General features: G+C 35.2%; 5 protein-coding genes across 5 annotated transcripts; 3 read left to right on the top strand and 2 right to left on the bottom strand.

The window, feature by feature from the left end:
• Nucleotides 1-2,140: 2,140 nt before the first annotated feature.
• Nucleotides 2,141-4,093, bottom strand: LOC110427907 (uncharacterized). Its single transcript, XM_021443547.1, has 6 exons — nt 3,734-4,093; nt 3,579-3,661; nt 3,327-3,478; nt 3,168-3,217; nt 2,982-3,056; nt 2,141-2,895 (listed from the first exon to the last, which is right to left on the bottom strand). Exons 1-6 carry the CDS (start codon nt 3,976-3,978, stop codon nt 2,436-2,438), a joined length of 1,065 nt encoding a protein of 354 aa, XP_021299222.1. The 5' UTR covers nt 3,979-4,093; the 3' UTR covers nt 2,141-2,435.
• A 1,769-nt stretch (nt 4,094-5,862) lies between these two features.
• LOC110427973 (zinc finger CCCH domain-containing protein 67-like) lies at nt 5,863-10,430 on the top strand. Its single transcript, XM_021443639.2, has 8 exons — nt 5,863-6,418; nt 6,540-6,596; nt 7,505-7,621; nt 7,744-7,806; nt 7,912-8,046; nt 8,188-8,493; nt 9,542-9,793; nt 10,047-10,430. Exons 1-8 carry the CDS (start codon nt 6,062-6,064, stop codon nt 10,164-10,166), a joined length of 1,407 nt encoding a protein of 468 aa, XP_021299314.1. The 5' UTR covers nt 5,863-6,061; the 3' UTR covers nt 10,167-10,430.
• Nucleotides 10,431-11,259: 829 nt separating this feature from the next.
• SDH2-2 (succinate dehydrogenase 2-2) lies at nt 11,260-13,411 on the top strand. Its single transcript, XM_021443411.2, has 2 exons — nt 11,260-11,992; nt 13,073-13,411. The coding sequence occupies exons 1-2, from the start codon at nt 11,316-11,318 to the stop codon at nt 13,248-13,250; spliced, it is 855 nt and encodes a 284-aa protein (XP_021299086.1). The 5' UTR covers nt 11,260-11,315; the 3' UTR covers nt 13,251-13,411.
• Nucleotides 13,412-14,675: 1,264 nt separating this feature from the next.
• Nucleotides 14,676-16,583, bottom strand: LOC110427803 (ATP12 protein-like protein). Its single transcript, XM_021443410.1, has 4 exons — nt 16,045-16,583; nt 15,511-15,685; nt 15,062-15,339; nt 14,676-14,936 (listed from the first exon to the last, which is right to left on the bottom strand). The coding sequence occupies exons 1-4, from the start codon at nt 16,486-16,488 to the stop codon at nt 14,817-14,819; spliced, it is 1,017 nt and encodes a 338-aa protein (XP_021299085.1). The 5' UTR covers nt 16,489-16,583; the 3' UTR covers nt 14,676-14,816.
• Nucleotides 16,584-17,665: 1,082 nt separating this feature from the next.
• LOC110427832 (PQ-loop repeat family protein / transmembrane family protein) lies at nt 17,666-20,354 on the top strand. The gene is made up of 8 exons (XM_021443449.2): nt 17,666-17,865; nt 17,950-18,082; nt 18,414-18,503; nt 18,613-18,737; nt 18,912-18,954; nt 19,377-19,494; nt 19,584-19,633; nt 20,013-20,354. Exons 1-8 carry the CDS (start codon nt 17,747-17,749, stop codon nt 20,157-20,159), a joined length of 825 nt encoding a protein of 274 aa, XP_021299124.1. The 5' UTR covers nt 17,666-17,746; the 3' UTR covers nt 20,160-20,354.
• The last annotated feature ends 840 nt before the right edge of the window (nt 20,355-21,194 follow it).

Here is a 21,194-nt window from a genome sequence, read left to right as displayed (position 1 = left end):
TTTTTGTTGATGGATTTTTTTTGAACTTTGGGCAATGGTAGTTATGCCCATTTCCGACTTAATTTTTTAAGCAATTTAGGCTTTGAGGTCTGAAATTATATGCTCAGGATTATTAGGACTTTATGTTTAGAGCTGATTTTCAGCAACTTGATGTACGTGTAATCTTCTACTTTTATACAACTGCAATTTCACTTTTCAAAAAACATAATAGTGAAAAGATTCATAACAATTAATCAATAGAAAATGCTACAAAAACCAATCCCTTTCATTCCAATCGAAAAGCAAACTACATGATCAGAATGGCCTCAAAACAAAACGCTTTTGAATCATGACTGTCTAGAATCAACGAGGGGACAGCCACAAGAAAAGGGCACTGCCGTTTACAATCACAACGAAAAGGGGCTCATCTGCGAAAAAGAAAATGGGGTTTGGATGAACCTCCAATCTGACTTGTCGTCAATCATGTGGCAGCTTCAAATGCCAGTTCTCTTAGTGTCTGTGCCAATACCGTCTTCCTCTAAACCGCGGTGCTCCTGTCCAAACCTGTAAGGTACTCAATGCATAGGAAAGGATCCCAACGGCACCCTTGGCGTAAAACATTTTGTAAGGTGCCAAAGCCAGACCAGAGAGATAGGAATATTCTCTTATTTCGACCAAATTCAGTCTATTGATGGTAAAAGTAACAGGTAAATTTTCCGTTTGGCTTGTGGGATCTCTATTGCAGGTTTGGGCAACTTCAAGTCGATGATCTTGACAGTGCCGAGCCCACTATTGGAGCTGGTACCTAGAACTCATTTGCATATATTGATATCTCCTTGTTGTTGCTTGGTGGTGCCACTGTGCTATACATTTGTGATATGTGTTCGTAGCAAAACTAAAATATGGTGTTGCATCAAAATTGAGATATGTAATTAAAGGCATTTTCCAGCATATCAATAGAGGGAAGCTTTTAAACAGTTGCATGCTTGTCCAAGTTCAAAGTTTTGGTAGGTAGTATTCTTTATTAGGCCAAAACTGAACTAAATTGTAGTTCAGGGTCACATTCTAAACTGTGGTGTGGCATTGTTGAGAAGGCAGCTGAACAATGACAAATAAGCTAATCATAGTTGCCTGTCTTAAGAAAGGGAAGAAAGCTAGCAGGACTACCATTTGTGTACTTAACTAATTCTGAGTAACAGTCCTGCTGTGTAACTAAATATTAACTCACTCTAACAAGTTTGTTGTCAATACTATGTTTCATTTGCACTGATAGTGTCTGTTCTGAGCTATGAGGAGCCATATATCGAAGTTCCTAATAAAGCATTGAACAAGGAGTAACACTGTTTCGGTTCCCAAAGAATTTATTATATAAAAGTGGCCTCAAATTCTCATTTAGATTACTTTAAAGGAGCAGAACTTCCCCACATAATGTTCATACACTGTTATCTCTATTTCTAATGTTTGCCAATGGACAGGTACACGTTCCCTACAGCAGCAGCTTCCCTTCCAGGATAATGCTTTTTATTCACTTTTGATGAGTTATAAATTCTGAGTAGGTAGGTATAGGGAGAACTTAGTGAAGCCATTGATGCAGTGAGAAGTGGGAGACACACCTCAAGTGTAAGGGAAGATGGGCTGCCATGCTGTGTTTGTAAATTTTCTGGAATTAAACCAGTTGAACACAGAAGTGGTTTGAATCATTTGATACGTCTCCACCTTCATGTGCTTGATACGTACTGACCTTTGAGTTGCGGGACGCTGTACAATGGACCCGTTAGGAAGAAAAGGGTTAAGACCTGTTTGGATATTGGAATTATTTGAAACTGTTGAAAGATTTCTATCAATTAAAACGGTTCCATGAAATAGAGTGTCAATTAAATTTGGTTTAAATAACAAAAAAATCTCTAAATAATATCAAATTATTTAATTGAAACGCTTATATTTTTTAAGCTTGAATTTGTATATATATATATAAATCTTAATTCTTTTAGTGTACTCATACAAATTTTTAGTTCGTAATGGAAAATTTAAAATTGGCATTTTCTCTTACCTCACACCAAAATCCAGCATTTATACTTTTATGTGTTGTATGTTGAACTAAATAATTAACATGGATGCATATCAACTGTAAAATAGTAGTGAAGATTGTTGTTATATAATTGATATCTCTAATAAACCCGAGTGCTTGGACCAAATTTTGGGTTTTCAATTTTAGCTTGAAGAAGACCCAATTAACCAGAAAATGAGTTGCAGAAAACCTTTTCTAGCAGGGAACATACATAGACTTGTTTACAGAGGAAATTTCTAGCAGAAAAGAAAACTAAATCTGAGAGCAAAGAACTTAGAACTAGTGGACTACAAAGGTCACAACCTTTTGTGTTGTAACGTGTAACAGTTGACATGATTATTTGTGTTGGTGGCATCGGTAAGAACAACAATGAAGAAGCTTTGAAAGGTTATACTGGCCGGTCTCTGATGCGAAGGTTAATGGCTCTAGATGCCATTGCCCTCAAATTTGCTCTAGCTAAGGAAAGAGGGGTTCTTGATTGCTGATTAGTCCCTGTAAAAGACTCCATGAATTCTTCTCTTTGCAACCTTAAAGCTAATGCAGCATCCTCATCTTGGCTTGGCATCTCTCTTCTTCTCCTCGTGCTTACTAACCGTGAAAGATCTTCTCTCTGCAGCCTTAAAGCCAATGCAGCATCCTCATCTTGGCTCATCACCCCTCTTCTGCTCATACTTGCATCTCTGATACTACGAGTCCTTCTGGTCCTACGACTTCCACTCTCTGGACTTTGACGCTCAACTTCCCGGCTATTTAAGGCACCAGCAGCCTTCCTTGCTTCAACCTCTTGGGGAAACAAAAGCTTTATTGTATTCCAAAGAACTGTGTTCACAGTGCAAGATCTTCCATTGCTACATATTCAAACAAGAACTGTATTAGTGCAAAAGCTCATTCCACTGATGTTAATCAGTTGATTTACAGCTGGGGTTGGTTTTACCTTATTAGCTGCCGGCACTTTGGGCATTTCTTCCCACATTTATCTGCAGCTGATCTCAGACATTTCTTACAGAAACTACAATGAAAGAGAAAAGGGTTTCACTAAAGTGACAGATCAATTGCAAACAACTACTCAAGTTAACAAATTTTAGTTTTGTTGAATGGAATATGCAATTGGCTTCTGTACCTGTGTCCACAAGGAGTGGTACTTGGTTCAAAGCAGATCTCCAAACAAATCTGCCAAGCAAATAATGCCACATTAGAAGATAAAGTAAAAAATTATTCATTAGCTTCAATCAATCCAAGCTGAATCTATTAACAATATACACAAAAACTAATGACTTACTGCACAAGAGAGCTCTTCTCTAAGTTTATCCATACACTGAGGAGCTGGGTTGGGGCAAGAAACACCAGGGGCCTGTTGGGTTGGTTCGTTTACTTCTGATTTCTTCTCCTCATTAACATTGATTCTTTGTTCCATTGACTCTTTCCCACTCTCTAGGCAACATTATTATGAAATAAAAATCAATTTTCTTGTCTCCATTTACTTTTCTCAGCAAACAAAAGAAGTCCAAGAAGCAATCAGAAAACGAATTACCTTGTTTTGAAGTTCCTTCCTCATCGAGGTTTAAAGGAGCAATAGGAGTTGAAACAGGGCTCCTTCTCTGAACCCTACGTTTCCTGGAAAACAAAACCATGAAGAAATAAATAGAAACAATAAAAGCCTATAAAAATTTTGGGATTATTAATTACCTTCTTGAAGTGGTGGAAGGTGGAGTCTTGAAAACCAAATCGGAGCGTTTCTTGTGTTTGGATTGTCGATCAGGGGTGTCTTCGACGATGAGACTAGCAACGAGAAGGGCTTCCTCGTCCCAACCAGCCATGGCTGCCAGAGACTTGAACCTGGGACTCAACAGGGTATCAACTTTTTGGCTATTTTCAATTGGAATTGCTTGCTTTGAATCTTGTGGGGTTTGTTTTGGTTCTGCTCTTACCATTTTCTTGGACTTTCTTTCTGGGTTTACTCAGTAGGAAAAGAGAAAGAACTTTCTCTTCCTCAGCAAGGAAGGCTTATAGGTGAAACGGTGGGATGATCTTTCCTAACGGTTAAATTTTTTGAATTTGGTACTGAGCTGTAGGCTTTTACAAGAACTATAATTCCAAGCCTTAACTAATTAATCATTTATAAACAAGTCTTGGGCCTTGAAGGCCCATAAAAAAATAAAAATTCAACAACACTTATTTAATTCATTGATTTGATTTATTGATTTATACATTATGAGCAAATTCGAATTGTATTTTTAAATTAAAAAAATTATTTACCAAAGAATTAATCCTTTTTCTTCATCAAAAATTTCATCATAATTGGAACAATGTAAACAAAATAAAAGAAAAAAACCTTATAGTCTTGGGCCTTGTCTTGCTCTTTCTACTCTTCTTTTCTTTTACCAAACTAAACTCTGCTTGAACATCATTTTGCTTCCTGCCATGGCAGAAGGAAAGTTAATAACGCCATAGCAGCACTACCATTTGTGTATTCAACAGTCCTGCTCTGTAAATATGTTTCTCAACAGGGAAGCACTGATAGTGTCTGTTCCAAGCTTTGATTAGGAGCCAATATATCAAAGTTCCTAATAAAGCATTGAATAAGGAGCAACACTGTTTCAGTTCCCAAAGGATTTATTATATAAAAGTGGCCTCAAATTCTGATTTAGATTGCTTTAAAGGAGCAGAACTTCCCCACATAATGTTCATGCCCTGTTATCTCTACCTGTTATCTCTATTTCTAATGTTTGCCAATGGACAGGTACACGTTCCCTACAGCAGCAGCTTCCCTTCCAGGATAATGCCTTTTTATTCACTTTTGATTAGTTATAAATTCTGAGTAGGTATATATAGGCAGAACTTAGTGAAGCCATTGATGCAGTGAGAAGAGGGAGACACACCTCAAGTACAAGGGAAGATGGGTTACCATGCTGTGTTTGTAAATTCTCTGGACTTAAAATCAGTTGAATACAGATGTGGTTTGAATCATTTGATACATTCTCCACCTTCATGTGCTTGATACTGACCTTTGAGTTGTGGGACACTGTACCATGGGTTTAGGAATAGGAAGAAAAGGTTTAATGACCTGTCTGGATATTGGAATTAATTAAAGCAGTTCCATGAAATAGAGTGTCAATTAAATTTGTTTTAAATAAAAAAAAATCTCTAAACTATATCAAATTATTTAATTGAGACGTTTATATTTTTATTTTATCAAAAAAAAAAAGTCTTCAGCTTGAATTTGTATAAAAAAAGTCTTAAGTCTTTTACTATATTCACACAAGTTCTTGGTTTTGTAATGAAAAATTTAAAGTTGGCATTTTCTCCTATCTCACACTAAAATATTCTATATTTTACAGATAAATATTATTAATTTTCAATTTCACATTAAATAATTCAATGCCTCATGACCTTATAGTAAGGTGGATATATTATAATGGCCTTAGTGTAAACAAACCCCTTTGTACTTAAAACTTGAAACCAAGACATTCATGATTGAATTATTAATACTATTAAATTCAAGTAACTATGCATATATTTTAAGTACAATATACATAAATAAAGAGTAATGCTATTTCTTCCAATTTTGTTTAATATGATGGGAATTCAAATATCTATCAACTTATGTCTCAAATTAAAATTTTGAAACTTAATCATAACTTCATTAGTGAGTATAATATTTCATTATAAAATACTTGAAATAAGAAATATTATTAATTTTGGGACATTTGAGATTTGACAATTCATATCTTCTCTGTTTTCCCTTGTAAAGAGAAATCATGGTTGACCCTGAGTCAACTTACCATTTTTAGCAGCTAAAAAGGATCAGTTTATATTCTATTTAGCGAAAAAGTTCTTATCAAAAGTAATTGAAAAGGGCAAAAGAAAAAAAAAAGAAAAAAAATGAAAAAGCCATTTTGGTATTTCAAAGACTTAAAAGGCTGAGGGTTGGAAGATTTGTTTGTTCTTCACGTGATCTAGGGTTGCAAGGAAACGTGCCTGAGGAGTGAGGGGTTGAGAAAAAAAAAACCCAGAATGGGAAGTTGTGAAGAATACTACTCATCACTACCAGAAACCCCAAATCAAACCCAAACAGAGTCTGCTTCAGGGTTTAACTCAAGTACCCTTTTGTGTAATCTTTACCCTGGAGCAGAAAAAGAAGAAGAAAGCCTTGTTGAAGGTCTTAAAAATGTGACCTTGGAAGAGAGTGACAGGAAAAGCTACGCTGGAGATGACAACAGTGAAAATCTTCAAGAGGACTGGCAGAATGGTGAGAATTATCAGTACCCTCTAAGGCCTTATGCAGAAGATTGTAGCTTTTATCTTAAAACTGGCAATTGCAAGTTTGGTTTGAACTGCAAGTTTAACCACCCAGTTGGGGGTGGGTCTCAGGTATAGATTTTTCTTTTTATCAGGATTTTTTTTTCAGTAAAGGATTGATCTTTTTTTTTCCTTTTCTAATTGTAGTGGACTTATTCTTTTGTGGGTTTTTCTTTTGTGATGGTTATTGAAGGATAAGGAGAACCATAAAGGATGGACTGCTGAGCAGACAGGGCAAATTGAATGCAAGGTTAGGCTTTTGTGGCAACATGAAATTGATTTATTTAGTTTCATCTTCTGGTTGTATCTTTGATTGTGTTTCTGTTTCTGTCTCCTAAAAAGGAGTGTTCTTTGAAGAATTTTAAAATTAAGAGGACAAGGCAGAATTTTGTACGGAGGGAAAAGTATTGAATTGTTGAACAAGTGTTTGATATGGCTGTGATATATAATTCATGTGTAATATTTTAGTTTGGATTATTTTACTTGATATTTCTTGAGCCGAAAAGTAGAATCAGCTTTGATTACCAGAGGACGTGCTTGCATTCAGCAATTAGTTTTTGCTCATACATTTTTGCTATCTCTTTTTCTCTGTTTATTTATTTATTGTCTATTGAACTACATGATAGCATTCCGTGATGAAATCAGCTGCAAGTAGTTTACTTTGAGTGTAAATGCAAAGTATTAATGTCTATAATTATAGTAAACAAACATTGATTGTTTTTTGAAAGTAACAAACGTTGATGTTGACAATTGGAATTGATTGTGTTAAAGTTTGGCGCTTCTATGCCATGTTATCATTTCATTTCTATTCTGTTTGCCTTGCCATCTTTGCATTGCTATCAATGTACAAATACTTTCTGGCAGTTTGTTCTTCTTTCTCGCTCTCTGTGTTTGGGGGATAGGTGTGTGTTTGGTGGGTGGTGTGTTTGAGGAGTTTTCATCATTCTAGTCTACTTGTGTTTCTGTTCTATTCTTTATTTATTAATTTCTTATTTAAGTTAAACAGTTGCTAATTTTGTAAAAGAAGGCACTTCTAATAGCTTGAAAGTTCAAGGATGATGCTATCTTTGATGTGATCTCAGCCGTATTTTGTTACATGAAGCATTAGCATACACATGGCATGGAGTATTGAGTTCCTCAATGTCATGATGTTTGTAGTATTATCGAGCCACTGGAGGGTGCAGATATGGAAATGCTTGCAGATATAGGCACTCTAAAGAAGATTGTGTATTAGCTCCACTAGAAGTCAACTCCTTTGGCCTGCCAGCACAAGTGGTACATCTATTGTAAATTATTCATTTTGATTGTTGATACTGCTACCTTCTTGATTATCAATGCAATTTCACTTGTTATCTTTATTTTCGTTGTCTTCCTGGCATTTTTGGTGTAACTTGAAGGGTATAAATGAGAAGAGGGAGAAGGATGACTGTGTGGAACAGACAGGGCAGATTGAATGCAAGGTTTGAAGATTAGTCTTGGCCCATGGCAATACTAGAGAGCCATGCTAAGCTTTGAATTTGAAACCTGTTATAAACATCTTGATTTTTGTATTGTTATTTTGGCAGTATTACCTAACTTCAGGAGGATGCAAGTATGGAAAAGCTTGTAGATATAGTCACTCCAAAGAGAAGTCTAGATACCTGGAAAAGTCTGAGATACCTCCTCCAGACCTTAACTTCCTAGGCCTGCCAATTCGAATGGTAATAATTTTATGTTTTATGGTGTTATATTTTGTTTTCTCACTTAGCTTTTAAAACAGGCTTGGTCAATGAATACTTTGCAATTGGATCTGCCTTGTAGATTCGCTATGTCAACTAATTGAAATTCTATGTTTATGTCAGCTGGAGAAAGAGTGTCCTTATTACATGCGTACAGGTTCTTGTGCATATGGACCTAATTGCAGGTTTAACCATCCTGACCCCACTGCTGCTGAAGGATCCAACATTTTGAGTTCAGACTCTTCTGGTTTTGGAGGCCACTCTTCAGGGAATTATAATCGTGAATCCCGTCTTTTGCCAATGTCATCCAAACCAACTGCAGCTTCCTTATCTTTGAATATGATGCCAGATAAGCATGTTCCATACTTGAATCAGAGTTCATCTTATGCTCATGGGATGCATCTAAATTCTGAATGGAATGGACATCAGGTAGCTTTGCTCTTACTCCGGTCAACCTAGTTTGTTTTCTCCACTACTGCTTTTTTCTAATTTTCTTTCAAATAGCAATTTTGGTTTCAAAGTTCTACCTTTAGTATGATGATTCTTTATTTCTGATGTAATGTTTCTATATTCATAGGAAGTTTGGATGATGGTGTTTCTCTTTAACCCAAATCTCTCTCTTTCGTGAGATGACTTGAGCCACCTTGGCTGTTTAGTTTCTGAATATGTCTTTTAGTGAGTAAATTGCATCAGATATCCATGACCTTTGTGCAATATTTCATTTTCATCATCGAATTTTAAAACTCAATTTTTGGATTAGCAACCTTATAAAAATGTTTTAAATTAATTCATTCTGTCAATCACATTAATTTTTTACGGAATTTGCCACATTTGTGTGGCCTGGATGTGTGGATGTTCATGTGGCAAAAAAAGGACATGTTTATACCACGTGACGTTGAGATGACATAGTCCTTTAATTCTTAATGGTGATTTGATGGAATTTGATTAATTTGGAGACTTTTAAAAGCTTGCAGATCCAAATTGAATTTTAAAGGCCACAGATGAAAATGAAATATTGTACGAAGGTTATGGATGATCGGTGTATTTACTCATTATTTAGTTTATATTGAAAAAGGATGGGGGGATGATGGATGTTAATTGATGCATTTGTGTTGACTTCTCTACACATCATTTTTGAAAGGATTTTCAAAGTCAACTTTCTTTCATGGTCTCTTTCTGGAGTTATTACAGTCCAGATTTCATCTGTAACTTCTACACAAAGGGTATAAATGTTAGAATCTACTATGTGCCCTGAATTGTGAACAGCGGAGCACATGCCATTTAGTTGCATTCTTCAGTGTTATGTTTTTTTAGTTCTCTCTCTCTCTCTCTGTGTTTGCGTGTGTGCTTGGAGATGCATTGGCCGTGTCTGACTTGTTTTATGCTATTAACGTGTTCTGCTGTTGTCAGGAATGTTTGCTTGTGTTAGTTCTCTTATGGGAACTCATTTGTGGCTTGCTTTGAACCTTAATGACAGGAAAAAACTAGTCTTCCTTATTCAGCTCCTTCAATACACAATGCAATAAATATGGCTGACAACTCCAAACTCCATCAAGAGCAGATACAAGCTGATGAATTCCCTGAACGACCTGGTGAACCTGAATGTCCTTACTTTATGAAAACTGGATATTGCAAGTATAAAGCTGCCTGCAAGTTTCACCATCCCAAGACTCGACCATCAAAGCCACCTGTTTTTATCCTTAGCAGTGCAGGCCTGCCTCTAAGACCTGTGAGTCTGCATCATCTTCTCTATATCACTCTTACCTATATTATTACTGTCAATAGATACTCCAATAAAGTTTCTTTGAGCACGTCGTCAATCCGTCCATGAAATTGGTTCATCCTGGTTGATAACTGCTTTGCAAAATCAGCAAAAGCAATCACATTGGTGATAGAACTAGCACCAATTCTTCTTCTCCCTTGATTATTTTTACTCCTGTTTTAATGCATCTGTTTACCTTTCTTATTTTGTTGCCCTGCAGGATAGAAAAATCTGCTGGAACTATGAGAAATATGGTATCTGCAAGTATGGAACCAACTGTTTCTTTCACCATCCCGAGAATCATTTCTCATCAGCTTGCCCGGTCGACTCCATTCCATAGTCTCTTAATTAGGCATCCATGGTTCAACATTTGCAAGGGACCAAAGTGGTGGGTTTTGAGATAGACTCTGAGCTTTGTACAGTAGCTGCTTAGGTTTTTACTGCATCTATGAACAATCTCCCTTTAAACACCCCCACTTCTAACTCCGATGTGCATGATCATGTGCTTCCTTTCGTTTTTTTATCCCCAACTTATAGTTCTTTTGGTCTGATAAAAATCCAATTTGAGAAAAGGAAATCATTTTTCTTTTTCCTTTTTCATTAATTATAGTGTTTCCCCTGAAGCTAAAGGTTCCATCTGAAATTGGGTTGGGTTTAATTAATGAATTAAATGTTATTATTTTATTAATAGAATTCTAAAAAAATAAATATTCATAATTTTTAAAATATTTATTTCGAAGGAATTTGAAATATTTCTCTTTATACATTTAGGAGGTGACATTTTATAAATGATAGTGTATAAGTATTATACATTGACAATGCTTTATATATGATATCTTGTTAGTGTATAGATTTTATACACTATTAGTGAATTAAATATTGTCATCGTATATAAATAAATTTAAAAATTCAAAATTCTCAAAAATAAAAATTTATAATTATATAAATATTTATTTTATTTATTTCCGAATTTTTACTTTTTCAAATTTAGGAAATGATATAAATTTTTCTAAATTTATATAACTTTGGGCTCTATCTGAACTTGAGCCCATCTATTGGGCTATTGATTAAGCCCACATAAACCCAAACTTAAAGTCCACACTTTTCACTTGGCAATCTAAATATGTTCCACTCACAAGCCACCACGTGTCCAATGTTATACTGGGCCCATGCTAGGCACACGCCCTGAAAACATAGAAAAATTCGAACCGATTGACTGCTCCACGACAAATCCACGTCTCACCCTTAGCCAACGATCCATATTTGTCCACGTCATCAATACCAACCTTGAGAAGTCCTCCCAATCCACGGCACGCAGATATCAAAACATAGATTCCCCAAACTACCCCCCCATCACCGCACCACCGGCTTTGTATAGGAGCCCTTTTTGGTCATTCGGTAAAATCATCCTATGAATATTGGACTTTCTTCTCTCTTTGGTCACTCTGCTTTTGCCGTTTTCGATTTCTCATTTCCTTTTACTGAAACGATGGCGACCACTTTGATTCGACGGGCAACGAGTATGACGTCACGCTTGTCGTCGTCAACTGTGGCTCCGGCGTCGAGGCTTGTGGTGACGCGTCCCTACGCCAGTGAAGCGGAAGCTAAAAAGGGGGACGCCGCCACGACCAATATGAAAACCTTCCAAATCTACCGATGGAACCCAGATAACCCATCAAAACCCCAACTCCAAGACTACAAAATCGACCTAAAAGAATGCGGGCCCATGGTCCTCGACGCCCTAATTAAGATCAAGAACGAGATCGACCCATCGCTCACCTTCCGCCGCTCCTGCCGTGAAGGAATCTGCGGCTCCTGCGCGATGAACATCAATGGCTGTAACGGGTTAGCTTGTCTGACCAAGATCGAATCAGGATCATCTGAGACGACGATCACGCCCGCGTTGCCACATATGTATGTGATAAAAGATCTGGTGGTGGATATGACCAACTTTTATAATCAGTATAAGAGTATTGAGCCTTGGTTGAAGAGGAAGAATCCGCCGCCGACGGCAGGGAAAGAGATTCTGCAGAGTAAGAAGGATAGAGCCAAGTTGGATGGGATGTATGAATGTATTTTGTGTGCCTGTTGTAGTACCAGTTGTCCTAGTTATTGGTGGAATCCTGAAGCTTATTTGGGTCCTGCTGCGTTGCTTCATGCTAACAGGTAATCAATAATGATTCATTTTTGGGTTTTATTTCTTAATTTGATGTTGATGATGGTTCTTGTTGATTGGGTTTTGGGGTCTAATTGATTGATTGATAGTAAAATAGCTAGCTTTATCTTCACCGATTAAAAGAGAAAACAGAAAGGAAATGCTATAGTTTTTCTTTTTCAGGTTTTCGAGTTGTTCACTTGATTCTAATGTTGGCTTTTTGGGTTTGTTTTGGGATTTGTTTAGTTGATAATTGAAAAAAGAGCAAGTCTTTTGTTAACTGATTAAGGAGGGAAACAAGTTTTTCTTTTTGCTAGTTATCTTTGGATAATGATTATTCCAAATCATATTACTCATTGCAAACTTGGGGTTCTCTGAATGATTTATTGAAAGTTTAATTTTGCTTTTTATTGATTATGGGGTAGTTAAGGTTTTAGGACTGTGTGGGGCTTATAGTTTGCTAAGAAGGTGTGTTTTGGTTTATGGTCTGTTTGAATGAATGGAAATGTTTTTCCTCATGGGATATAGTTTGTAGTTAGGATTTGTTAATTAGACATTGCCAGTGGTTTTTGATTATTCATATTGTTGCTTATGTCCACAAATTTCAAACATTCTTCTGGTCAATTTTCCTTGAATTTTGGTTCCAAACGTGAAAAGCCAGTGGTTAAACATTTTGTAGCTGAATTAAAGCATTGGAAAAGTTCAATAATTGATACTTACAGAGCTATTAATTTAATTGATGCTGCTGTATTTGCTATTCTTGCAGCCTTTATACAACTCTATACAATGAAACATTTCATAACCAAGGTTGATGTTAGGGTCTTAAAGGATGAATCCCTTAGTAAAGGGACCTGCTTTGATAGTACACTAAAAAATTTTTGGCTTATTGATCTTAGGTCTTTCCCTTTTGATTATATTAGGCCTTAAGTTTCTGAGTTTTTTCTCAGACCTATAAATTCTGTCATTTTCCAACTTAAAATTTAGTTTGTATAGGTTATTTTTGTTCTCATTGTAGAGAGCCGAGAGAATGTGGAAGATTATTGATTAATTTTTGAGTTTATATAGCCTCTTAACCAAGCTCTGATATGCAGATGGATAAGTGACAGCCGTGATGAATACACAAAGGAGAGATTGGAGGCCATAAATGATGAGTTCAAGCTGTATCGTTGCCATACGATATTGAACTGTGCTCGTGCTTGCCCAAAGGGCCTGAACCCAGGAAAGCAGATCACACACATCAAAAAGCTTCAGCTGTTTGGTAGTGCTTGAAGTTTCAAATTTCACAATAAAAATGTTGGTGTATTTAACCAGTTAATCTGGATTATTTTTGTGAGGACCGCTCAAACAATTTGCTCTGAGTTAATGATGCCAATAATTGTATTCTCCCTCACCATTGTACTTAATTTTGTTATAACTTGTTCTGGTGCTTATTTGGGTCTTTTTTTATCCTAATATCTGTTTGTTGCATGCAGTAAATGGTTTAATAATCTTCAGATTGGTCAGGCTTATTAGCACAAATTCAGTGGAATAACGCTGTTTTCACTGGAGTTTTGTTGTTTTGGATATCCATCTACCATTCAACCAACTGTAAGGTAAAGCGAAACAAAATGAATATACAATAATTCATACCTCGTTACTACTTTACACAGACATAGCATTCAATCAATGTGGCTCTTTTTATACTTTTTCAAAAAGGATAAGAGACCACCAACTTGGCATAGTTTGGATCATTAATCATCACACAGTTTTGGGATGAGTCATTCTTATACCAGCAAAAGTATTCAAAACTGAATTTTTCCAGTTTCAAAATCTTATATAATGAGTTAGGTCCCTCATCTAAGAGGCAAAAAGGCCTGCATATATATGAAAACAGGTGCTGAGGAGAAAACTTCCACCTGCCAAGCAGCTAATTCTCTTTGTCCCTAGAATGGTCAAGTTGTCAACAGTAACATGGATTTTTGTCATCATCATCTCTGGTATCAGGACCAATATTGTTCATGCCAGCAATCGCCTTTCAGTTCCCATGGAAGCTGAAGGCCCTGAGCCACCCAAGTCTATTACCATCACAGGTGATGTAATGAAACTGGAATAACCAATTCATTTTGATTTTACTTGCTAAATTTCCATGATACTTCTTTTCCAACAAACTTGGAACTGATTCATCGGTGGGATAAAAATAACCCATGATTTTTCAAGAATGGATTTACAGAAGATGTTAACGTTGAAAAAATTTTCAGGAATCCAGAAGAAACGCAGCTAATATTTCTGTTTTCTTCAATAGGTTGCAACAATGACTGTGACACAGCTTGTTGCAATTGTGACATCGAGAGACAACCACCAATATGCATCTATTGCTGCCAAGAAAAGACATAAGTTACCAGCAAGCTTGATCACAAGAACAGATGTTACTTTTGAAGTATTAGGCAAACATCACCTTCCATCAAATAACACAAATGGGATCTTCCATCATTGGGAGTGACTGTAATTTCTAGGATGATGAGTCTCTTAGCTATGAAAGCATCATTCATGAGAACAGTGATCTAAATGTTGGCATTCTCCACAAAATGTGATATAGTGTTATTAAGAACTCTGTCCAGAAGATGAATACAGTAGTATTACCAAACACTATTGCTGCATTCTCTTTCCCCACAAGTTCAAAGGCATGTGAGAGTTGATGTTTCAATATGAGTTGAAGAAAGGCAATCGAACTCATTCACATTCAATTATTCATTATTTTAGTAAAATCATCAATCTTACAAAAATTAATGAAAGTTACATTAAGAGATACAAATCTATAAAAGAAAAATAAAAAGTTTGACTAGCCTCGAGACCTCGTCAATCAGAAAAGGAGTTTCTCCTTGAAAGACCAAGGAACACAGTAGCTGATGAGATTTGTACCTTGAGATCAGCAATATCAACATCATGCCCACCTTCCACCAGACCCCATTTATCCACCTACATACATATAAGAGAAGTTCAAGTTAATGCTACTGAAAATAACCCCAATATGTTAAAAAATAAGTACGGATGTCACTAGAGATTTATTTAGAAAGAGGAAAAGCAACTGTAAAGAATCTCACCTGCAAATCTTCCTCAAGTCTAATCAACTCAATTGCTTCCTCAATCTGCAATTTACCATGGAAAATTCCTAGAGCAATGACTAAAGAGTGTGCCGCAGCTGCAAGGGCATCAATTGCTGCCAATTCGCAGCCATCTGTCTCCTTTAGAAAGTTTTCAACAGCCTTTGTGAGACCGTCCCCTTGCTTCCCACCAAAAAAACTGGAGTACACAATAGGCTTAAAGCCAAATTCTGATTCTACCCAATCAAGTAAAGGATCAACTTTCTCAACCTGCCTTGCTGCAAAAAAACATAATGTGGGATATTATTGCATTTTGGTTTTCACACTGAATCAAGCATATAGTGATGAGACTAAACTGAAAATGATTCAGTTTCCCATCAAGCATATAAGATGATTCAATATCAAAGGAAGCATAATATAATATAGTCAAGCATGAATGATCTACTCACCATGGAGACCAACCGTCAGAGCATTATCCTCAGGAGCACGACAGAATACTAAGTCTTGATTAAATTTCTTCATCAAATGTTCAATAACCTTCACCCGTGTAAGTGGAACTCTCTCCAACGCCGTGCAAGCAAGTTTCATCAGTGGCATCGTAAAGGGTCTGATCCCATCTATTTGCTACAATAATTAACATCTCATTATAGGACTCAGTAAATCTGCGGCACAAAAATTTCACAATTGGACCTAAGATCAACTAAAACATGTGCAGTAAATCTTTTGAGTTCACTCCAGTCCACTTTCTGAAGTTAACATTCATCAAATGAAAACCAATTCAGACAAGCTTAAGTTAGCACTTAACAAATATCCAAAAACACCCAATGCAGAGAGTAAACGAGCAACAAATTCAATCCCAAATTAATGAACTTTTGTTCAAATTAAAAGATAATCCATTTTAAGTAACAATAAAGGGAAAAACTCAATTTTTTAAACCAAAAAAAAAACCTAAAAGCAAAGAATTACAATAAAAAAAATAGTACCTGATATTCCCATTCAGCAGCAATGGCCTTAGCAAGAGCCAAAGTAGGCAACTTAAGGGGCCTTTTGGAAGGCGTCTTAAGAGTTCGATAATCAAGCATCACCGTCCATCCAACTCCATCATCAGACTCTCTCGTGCTCACCTGCTTATAAAATCTCTTCCCAACGATCGACCCAGTCATGAAAGAAATCGGCATCGTCACGGACGACGACGACGTCGTCGTTTCGGGCTTCAAATTCGAAGTCGGTGGCTTTAGGTAGATGCTGCTATTGTCTTTTTCTTTGCTGTGGTTGGTGTTGTCGAATGTGAAGGATGATGAAGATGGGCCGCCGCATGGAGAGTCGTGGACGGCGGCGATGGAAGTGAAATTTAGGGAACGGAGAGTTGAGAGGACGTTAGGGGTTTTCATAGGTTTTAAGGCTTTGATTAAAAGAGAAGTGGCCATTGATCTCTCTGGTCTTCCTCCTTCTGAGGAAATGCAGGGGGTGTTCTGAGCTTGCTATAGGGTTTTAGCCAGTTTCAGTGGAAGCAAAGGGAAGGAAATGTCAGAGAGACAATGTTGAATGCCCTTCGAGCGGTGTCAGGTCGGCCCAACTAAGCCCAAAAACTCTCTGCATTGGTCTACATTGGGCCACAACTTGGGCTTCGTTGTTGGGTTTCCAATGAAAATATAATATATATTTTTTATTTTTCTATCATCAACGTCAAATTGAAAATTTTTATGATATTGGGAACAAATGATTAGTACAATATTTTAGATATTTTTCATTTTATGAACCTATTTTGTTTTTATTTTATGATAAAATTATATATGAATCTATATATTATATCATATTTAATTAAATATAAAAATATATAATAGGTAACATGCAAAACATACGTATTATATGATATTGTATGATATGCACTTTTTATAGATTTCATTTTATTTAATTATTGAAAACTCATTTTTATTTATTTTCTTTTGAGTTGAAATATGAAAATTTATTTTTTTATGAATTTCAACCTTCAAAGTTTTTTCAACAATTTCAAAATTTAGACTTCAAACAAGAAAAATATTAAAAAAATAAAAATCAAAGTAAACTTTTTCATATTAACATGTTAAATATTTTTAATTTTTAATGAATAAATTAGTATGAAAAATACGCATCTTATTTAAAAATATATATAATTAAAGAGTTCACTTTTATTAATAAATATAATATTTTTATATTTTTTACTTTATATATATATCTTATTTAAAATTTATTTTTAAATTTGTTTATTATATTTTATTATACAATATGATTATCGATATTCAAAAATAAAATTTCAATGCATAACCTATATCTTTGTTTAATAATTTTATTTATTTATTTATTTATTTGAAATTTTAAAAGAGATGTGTTTTTGTTTTGTATTAAATAACAAAAAGAAAATATATTTGGCTTTTGAAAATCTCAACATCAATCTAAGACATTGCATCATTATTTTATGATGCGTGGAAAACCAAGGAAGGAGGAGAGTGAATATATCCCAAGAAAAGGACCCAATACAAAAATATCCATTTCTTCCATGTCAGCATCAGAGGCCCCACTTTCAGTAACCGGTCCAACCCAAATTCAAAGAAACCAAAGAAACGGGATTTTAAAAGTTCGTTTCTTTGGTTTCCTTCTCTGTCTCTGATTTTCTCTCTCCAATCAGCCGGGAAAATCAGCAAAAAGATGGCGTCTTGGAATTCAATTCCACTGGAAATCACATACGAAGTGTTGGGTTGGCTTGCGTTTTTCTCATGGTCCATTAGTTTCTATCCTCAAGTCATCTTAAATTTCCGAAGAAAAAGGTGTAACCTAATTTTTTAATTTTCAGTTGTTTTTCCCTTTTCTTGGATTTTGTAGACTCTTAATGTTGTTTGTTTCGAACGCAGCGTTGTGGGGTTGAACTTTGATTTCGTGATACTGAATTTGACAAAGCACTCCTCCTATATGATTTACAACGTTTGTCTCTACTTTAGCCCAGTTATTCAGAAGCAATACTTCGAGAAATATGGCTCTGGAGAGGTTCGTTTTAATTCTTCCCCTTTTTTTCCTTTATTGTTGATTAAATTAGTAATTTTCAGAAGTTGGGTTTAGTTATTTTTTGCCTTCATTATGTTTTATTTGGTCAATTAGTTGAATTTGTAGAGCAAACTAGTAAAAAGATTGAAAACTTTCATTCTTATAGCTAATTTGTTAATTGTGAGATGTTAGCTTAGTGTTATAAAAAAAGAAGATTTTTTTGATGAATTAAAGCTACCTGTTAATGGGAATTTATAATTTTTTTTTTGCTGAATTAAGTCTTTTTCATGTATTTATATATTTGTTTGTTTTGTTGACTTTATGCCTGCTGCAGATGATCCCGGTAGCTGCTAATGATGTAGCCTTTTCGATACATGCTGTTTTATTGACAGCTATTACTTTGGTCCAAATCCTGATATATGATGTAAGTTTTTGCTGGTTTCTTTGTTGCTAGGACGAGTACTTTCCTACAGTTTGTAAGTTGAAATCAATGTTTAATTGATGGTTTTAACTTTATCAATGGTTCTGTGCAGTGTGGAACTCAAAAGGTTTCTAAGATTTCTATAGGAATTGTTTCTGCTGTATGGTTAACTGCTGCCATTTGTGTTTTCATAGCATTGCCTAGCCAATCATGGCTTTGGTTGATCTCCATCTTTAAGTAAGTCCTTTTTCTTTTTTAATCTTTTGGTATCTGTGTGAAAACAGCAAAGGCAGGCATCTTCTTAGTTGTAAGATATTCGCATAGAAGATCTCTAATCTCAGTGGTTTCATTGTAAAACTACCACTATGTGGCTTTCTTCCCTTATATTTTGCTATTTCAATTATGTTGCAGCTCAATACAAGTTTTCATGACGGTGATCAAATATATCCCCCAGGTGAGAATAGCCTCCTGTTTTGAAGCATCTATTGAATTGCTGCTGTTAGATTTTCATAATTCACTGGACTGATTGATGCATCATTATTTCAATGTATGTAAAAGTCCATAAGCACATGGGCGATATATTTTTTCAAGCTGTTAAATTTGGGATCCTATCGAGGAAAAATGAAAAGAGAAAGAAAAATAAGGATCTTGAAAACTGAAAGCTTCTTCATCTTCTTGAATCACATAAGGGCATGTGGCTGGATTCTAATTATTTAGTTATATTCTTCTATCAACCAATGTCACTGCGAAGAAATGTCCTTGGCTGCACTCCTCACATTGGAGAATTCTTGGTGCCTTAGTTGTCTTTACATCATGGTATGACCGATGGAAGTTGTTTGATCTTGATGCTTAAAAGTTTGTGGCACAAAATTTCAGGCAGTAATGAACTTTGCTCGAAAGAGTACGGATGGGTTCAGCATTGGAAACATTTTGCTTGATTTTGTTGGAGGATTGGCAAATTATGCACAGATGGCCGTACAGTCTATAGATCAAAGTATGCTCTCCTCCTTTAGCAATTAATCTTGTTGTCTAAAATTATGCTTCATTCAATGATGGTAATTGTGATATCATTTTCCTTTTCAGATTCTTGGGTGAACTTCTATGGAAATATAGGCAAAACATTGCTATCTTTGGTATGTCATTTCCTCTGCCATCTGTATTTGATTTCATATTCTATAGCACACCATTTCTGTCTTTGTATTCAATGGTTCATGTTATTGTTCTCTTAATGCCATTTTCCATGTTACATGTGATAAAGAGGACGTTATTCTGTTCTGCCTTCATTTTCTTTGTGTATTCTCCCCAAGTTTTAGTGAATATCCCTTATAAAATGTGTATGAAAGGCTTGCATGTAATGATTTGAGGGGAAGACAGTAAAACAAGAAGTAAACTTGCAAAGTGGATTCATTGCTTCAAATTTGGTCAATGTCACTGCATGACAAATCAGTGTCTCCCCTATGTATTTCTTCTATGTTCTTTATCATTATATCTCTGGTGTTTTGCATTTTGCAGGTATCTGTATTCTTTGACATTATTTTCATGTGTCAACATTTTGTGTTATATCCTGGTAAGAAAGCAATGATTGCTTCTAAACTTGAACGAGAGGGCATGGAGCCACTTCTCAAGTCTTCTGATCAACCAGGGTCAGAAAATGTGTAAGACTTAGCAACACATACAGTATTAGTCAATGAATCTATTTGCATGAAAAACAATTACAGTATTGTACGTAAAAGTCATTCTATCTTTTTCCTTTATGCATTGTATATAGAAAAACCGATATGTCTGAATCATTGTGTAACAAACAAATAGTGTGATTTTTAGAAAATTGTCATTTGAAACGAGTTTGCGTTGTAATTTTGGTATGATCTTTTTCTGGTAGATGAGAAAAGTAATAGTAGAATAGAGATCTGTTACCATAACTCGTGTTCAATCCCCTCGCTCTGTCGAGAGATCATGAGGGAAAGTTTGCTTGAAGCCGAAGGTTTTCTCTAATGTGTAGACTGACTGATTATGAGCAGATGCTGATGTAGTGTAACAAAAATTGAAACCAAACTCAAGCAGGGGCAGATGGTGGTGGTGCTGATGCTGCTGCACTTCTGCAAACCAACCTTACCATTAAGATTTACAAATGCCTACTTGTTTTACATAAGGCGTTTGAGCGGTATTAATGCCATGAATCCCATTAAAAATGGTTGTTATCGACACCTTAATTTCGGTAGTATCATACTCGTAATTTTATTGTGTTGCTGTAACTTTACAAATCACTAGTCTCTTTAGTAACAAAAGATAACTTATTGAAAAAAAATTTCTGCATAAAACATTTTATAAGAAAATTTAATATTTTTTATTATTTAGATTATTTTTAAAAAAAATATTTTTATCATCACTCAATTTTTATAAATTTTAAAAACCAAAGGTAGCTTCTAAGAAATCATGAATTTTTAGACTTAAATGCTAAACCATAATTAAGATTTTTAAATTGAAATAAATCCCAATATTATTCTAAGTTTAAACAGTTTTTTTTTTTTAGTTTTTGGAAAATGTATTATATCCTGGACATAAGACATTTTACATGATTAATGATAATTTTTTCTATTAATATATAAAATGTTTTATATTTAAAATAAATTTTTATTTTTTTAATTGAATATAAGTTTTGAAAATTATTTTCAAAAAATATTTTAAATCAAAACA

Source organism: Theobroma umbraticum, unplaced genomic scaffold (genome assembly GCF_002168275.2).
Source record: "Theobroma umbraticum cultivar Fairchild unplaced genomic scaffold, ASM216827v3 scaffold_239.0, whole genome shotgun sequence".
Taxonomy (NCBI): Eukaryota; Viridiplantae; Streptophyta; class Magnoliopsida; order Malvales; family Malvaceae; genus Theobroma; species Theobroma umbraticum.
The sequence above is the reverse complement of the archived record's forward strand: the minus strand, read 5'-3'. Positions and strand labels throughout refer to the sequence as shown.

Coding starts and splice junctions, on each gene's coding strand:
- LOC110427907 (XM_021443547.1), bottom strand. CDS start 3,978: ATGGTAAGAGCAGAACCAAAACAAACCCCACAAGATTCAAAGCAAGCA. Junction 3,218..3,326: donor GAGAAGAGCTCTCTTGTGCA/GTAAGTCATTAG, acceptor TTTGCTTGGCAG/ATTTGTTTGGAGATCTGCTT. Junction 2,896..2,981: donor AAGTGCCGGCAGCTAATAAG/GTAAAACCAACC, acceptor TTGAATATGTAG/CAATGGAAGATCTTGCACTG.
- LOC110427973 (XM_021443639.2), top strand. CDS start 6,062: ATGGGAAGTTGTGAAGAATACTACTCATCACTACCAGAAACCCCAAAT. Junction 7,807..7,911: donor CAGGGCAGATTGAATGCAAG/GTTTGAAGATTA, acceptor TTATTTTGGCAG/TATTACCTAACTTCAGGAGG. Junction 8,047..8,187: donor TAGGCCTGCCAATTCGAATG/GTAATAATTTTA, acceptor TGTTTATGTCAG/CTGGAGAAAGAGTGTCCTTA.
- SDH2-2 (XM_021443411.2), top strand. CDS start 11,316: ATGGCGACCACTTTGATTCGACGGGCAACGAGTATGACGTCACGCTTG. Junction 11,993..13,072: donor GCGTTGCTTCATGCTAACAG/GTAATCAATAAT, acceptor TCTGATATGCAG/ATGGATAAGTGACAGCCGTG.
- LOC110427803 (XM_021443410.1), bottom strand. CDS start 16,488: ATGGCCACTTCTCTTTTAATCAAAGCCTTAAAACCTATGAAAACCCCT. Junction 15,686..16,044: donor CTGCTGAATGGGAATATCAG/GTACTATTTTTT, acceptor TAATTATTGTAG/CAAATAGATGGGATCAGACC. Junction 14,937..15,061: donor GACTTGAGGAAGATTTGCAG/GTGAGATTCTTT, acceptor ATATGTATGTAG/GTGGATAAATGGGGTCTGGT.
- LOC110427832 (XM_021443449.2), top strand. CDS start 17,747: ATGGCGTCTTGGAATTCAATTCCACTGGAAATCACATACGAAGTGTTG. Junction 17,866..17,949: donor TTAAATTTCCGAAGAAAAAG/GTGTAACCTAAT, acceptor TTTCGAACGCAG/CGTTGTGGGGTTGAACTTTG. Junction 19,495..19,583: donor CGTACAGTCTATAGATCAAA/GTATGCTCTCCT, acceptor TTTCCTTTTCAG/ATTCTTGGGTGAACTTCTAT.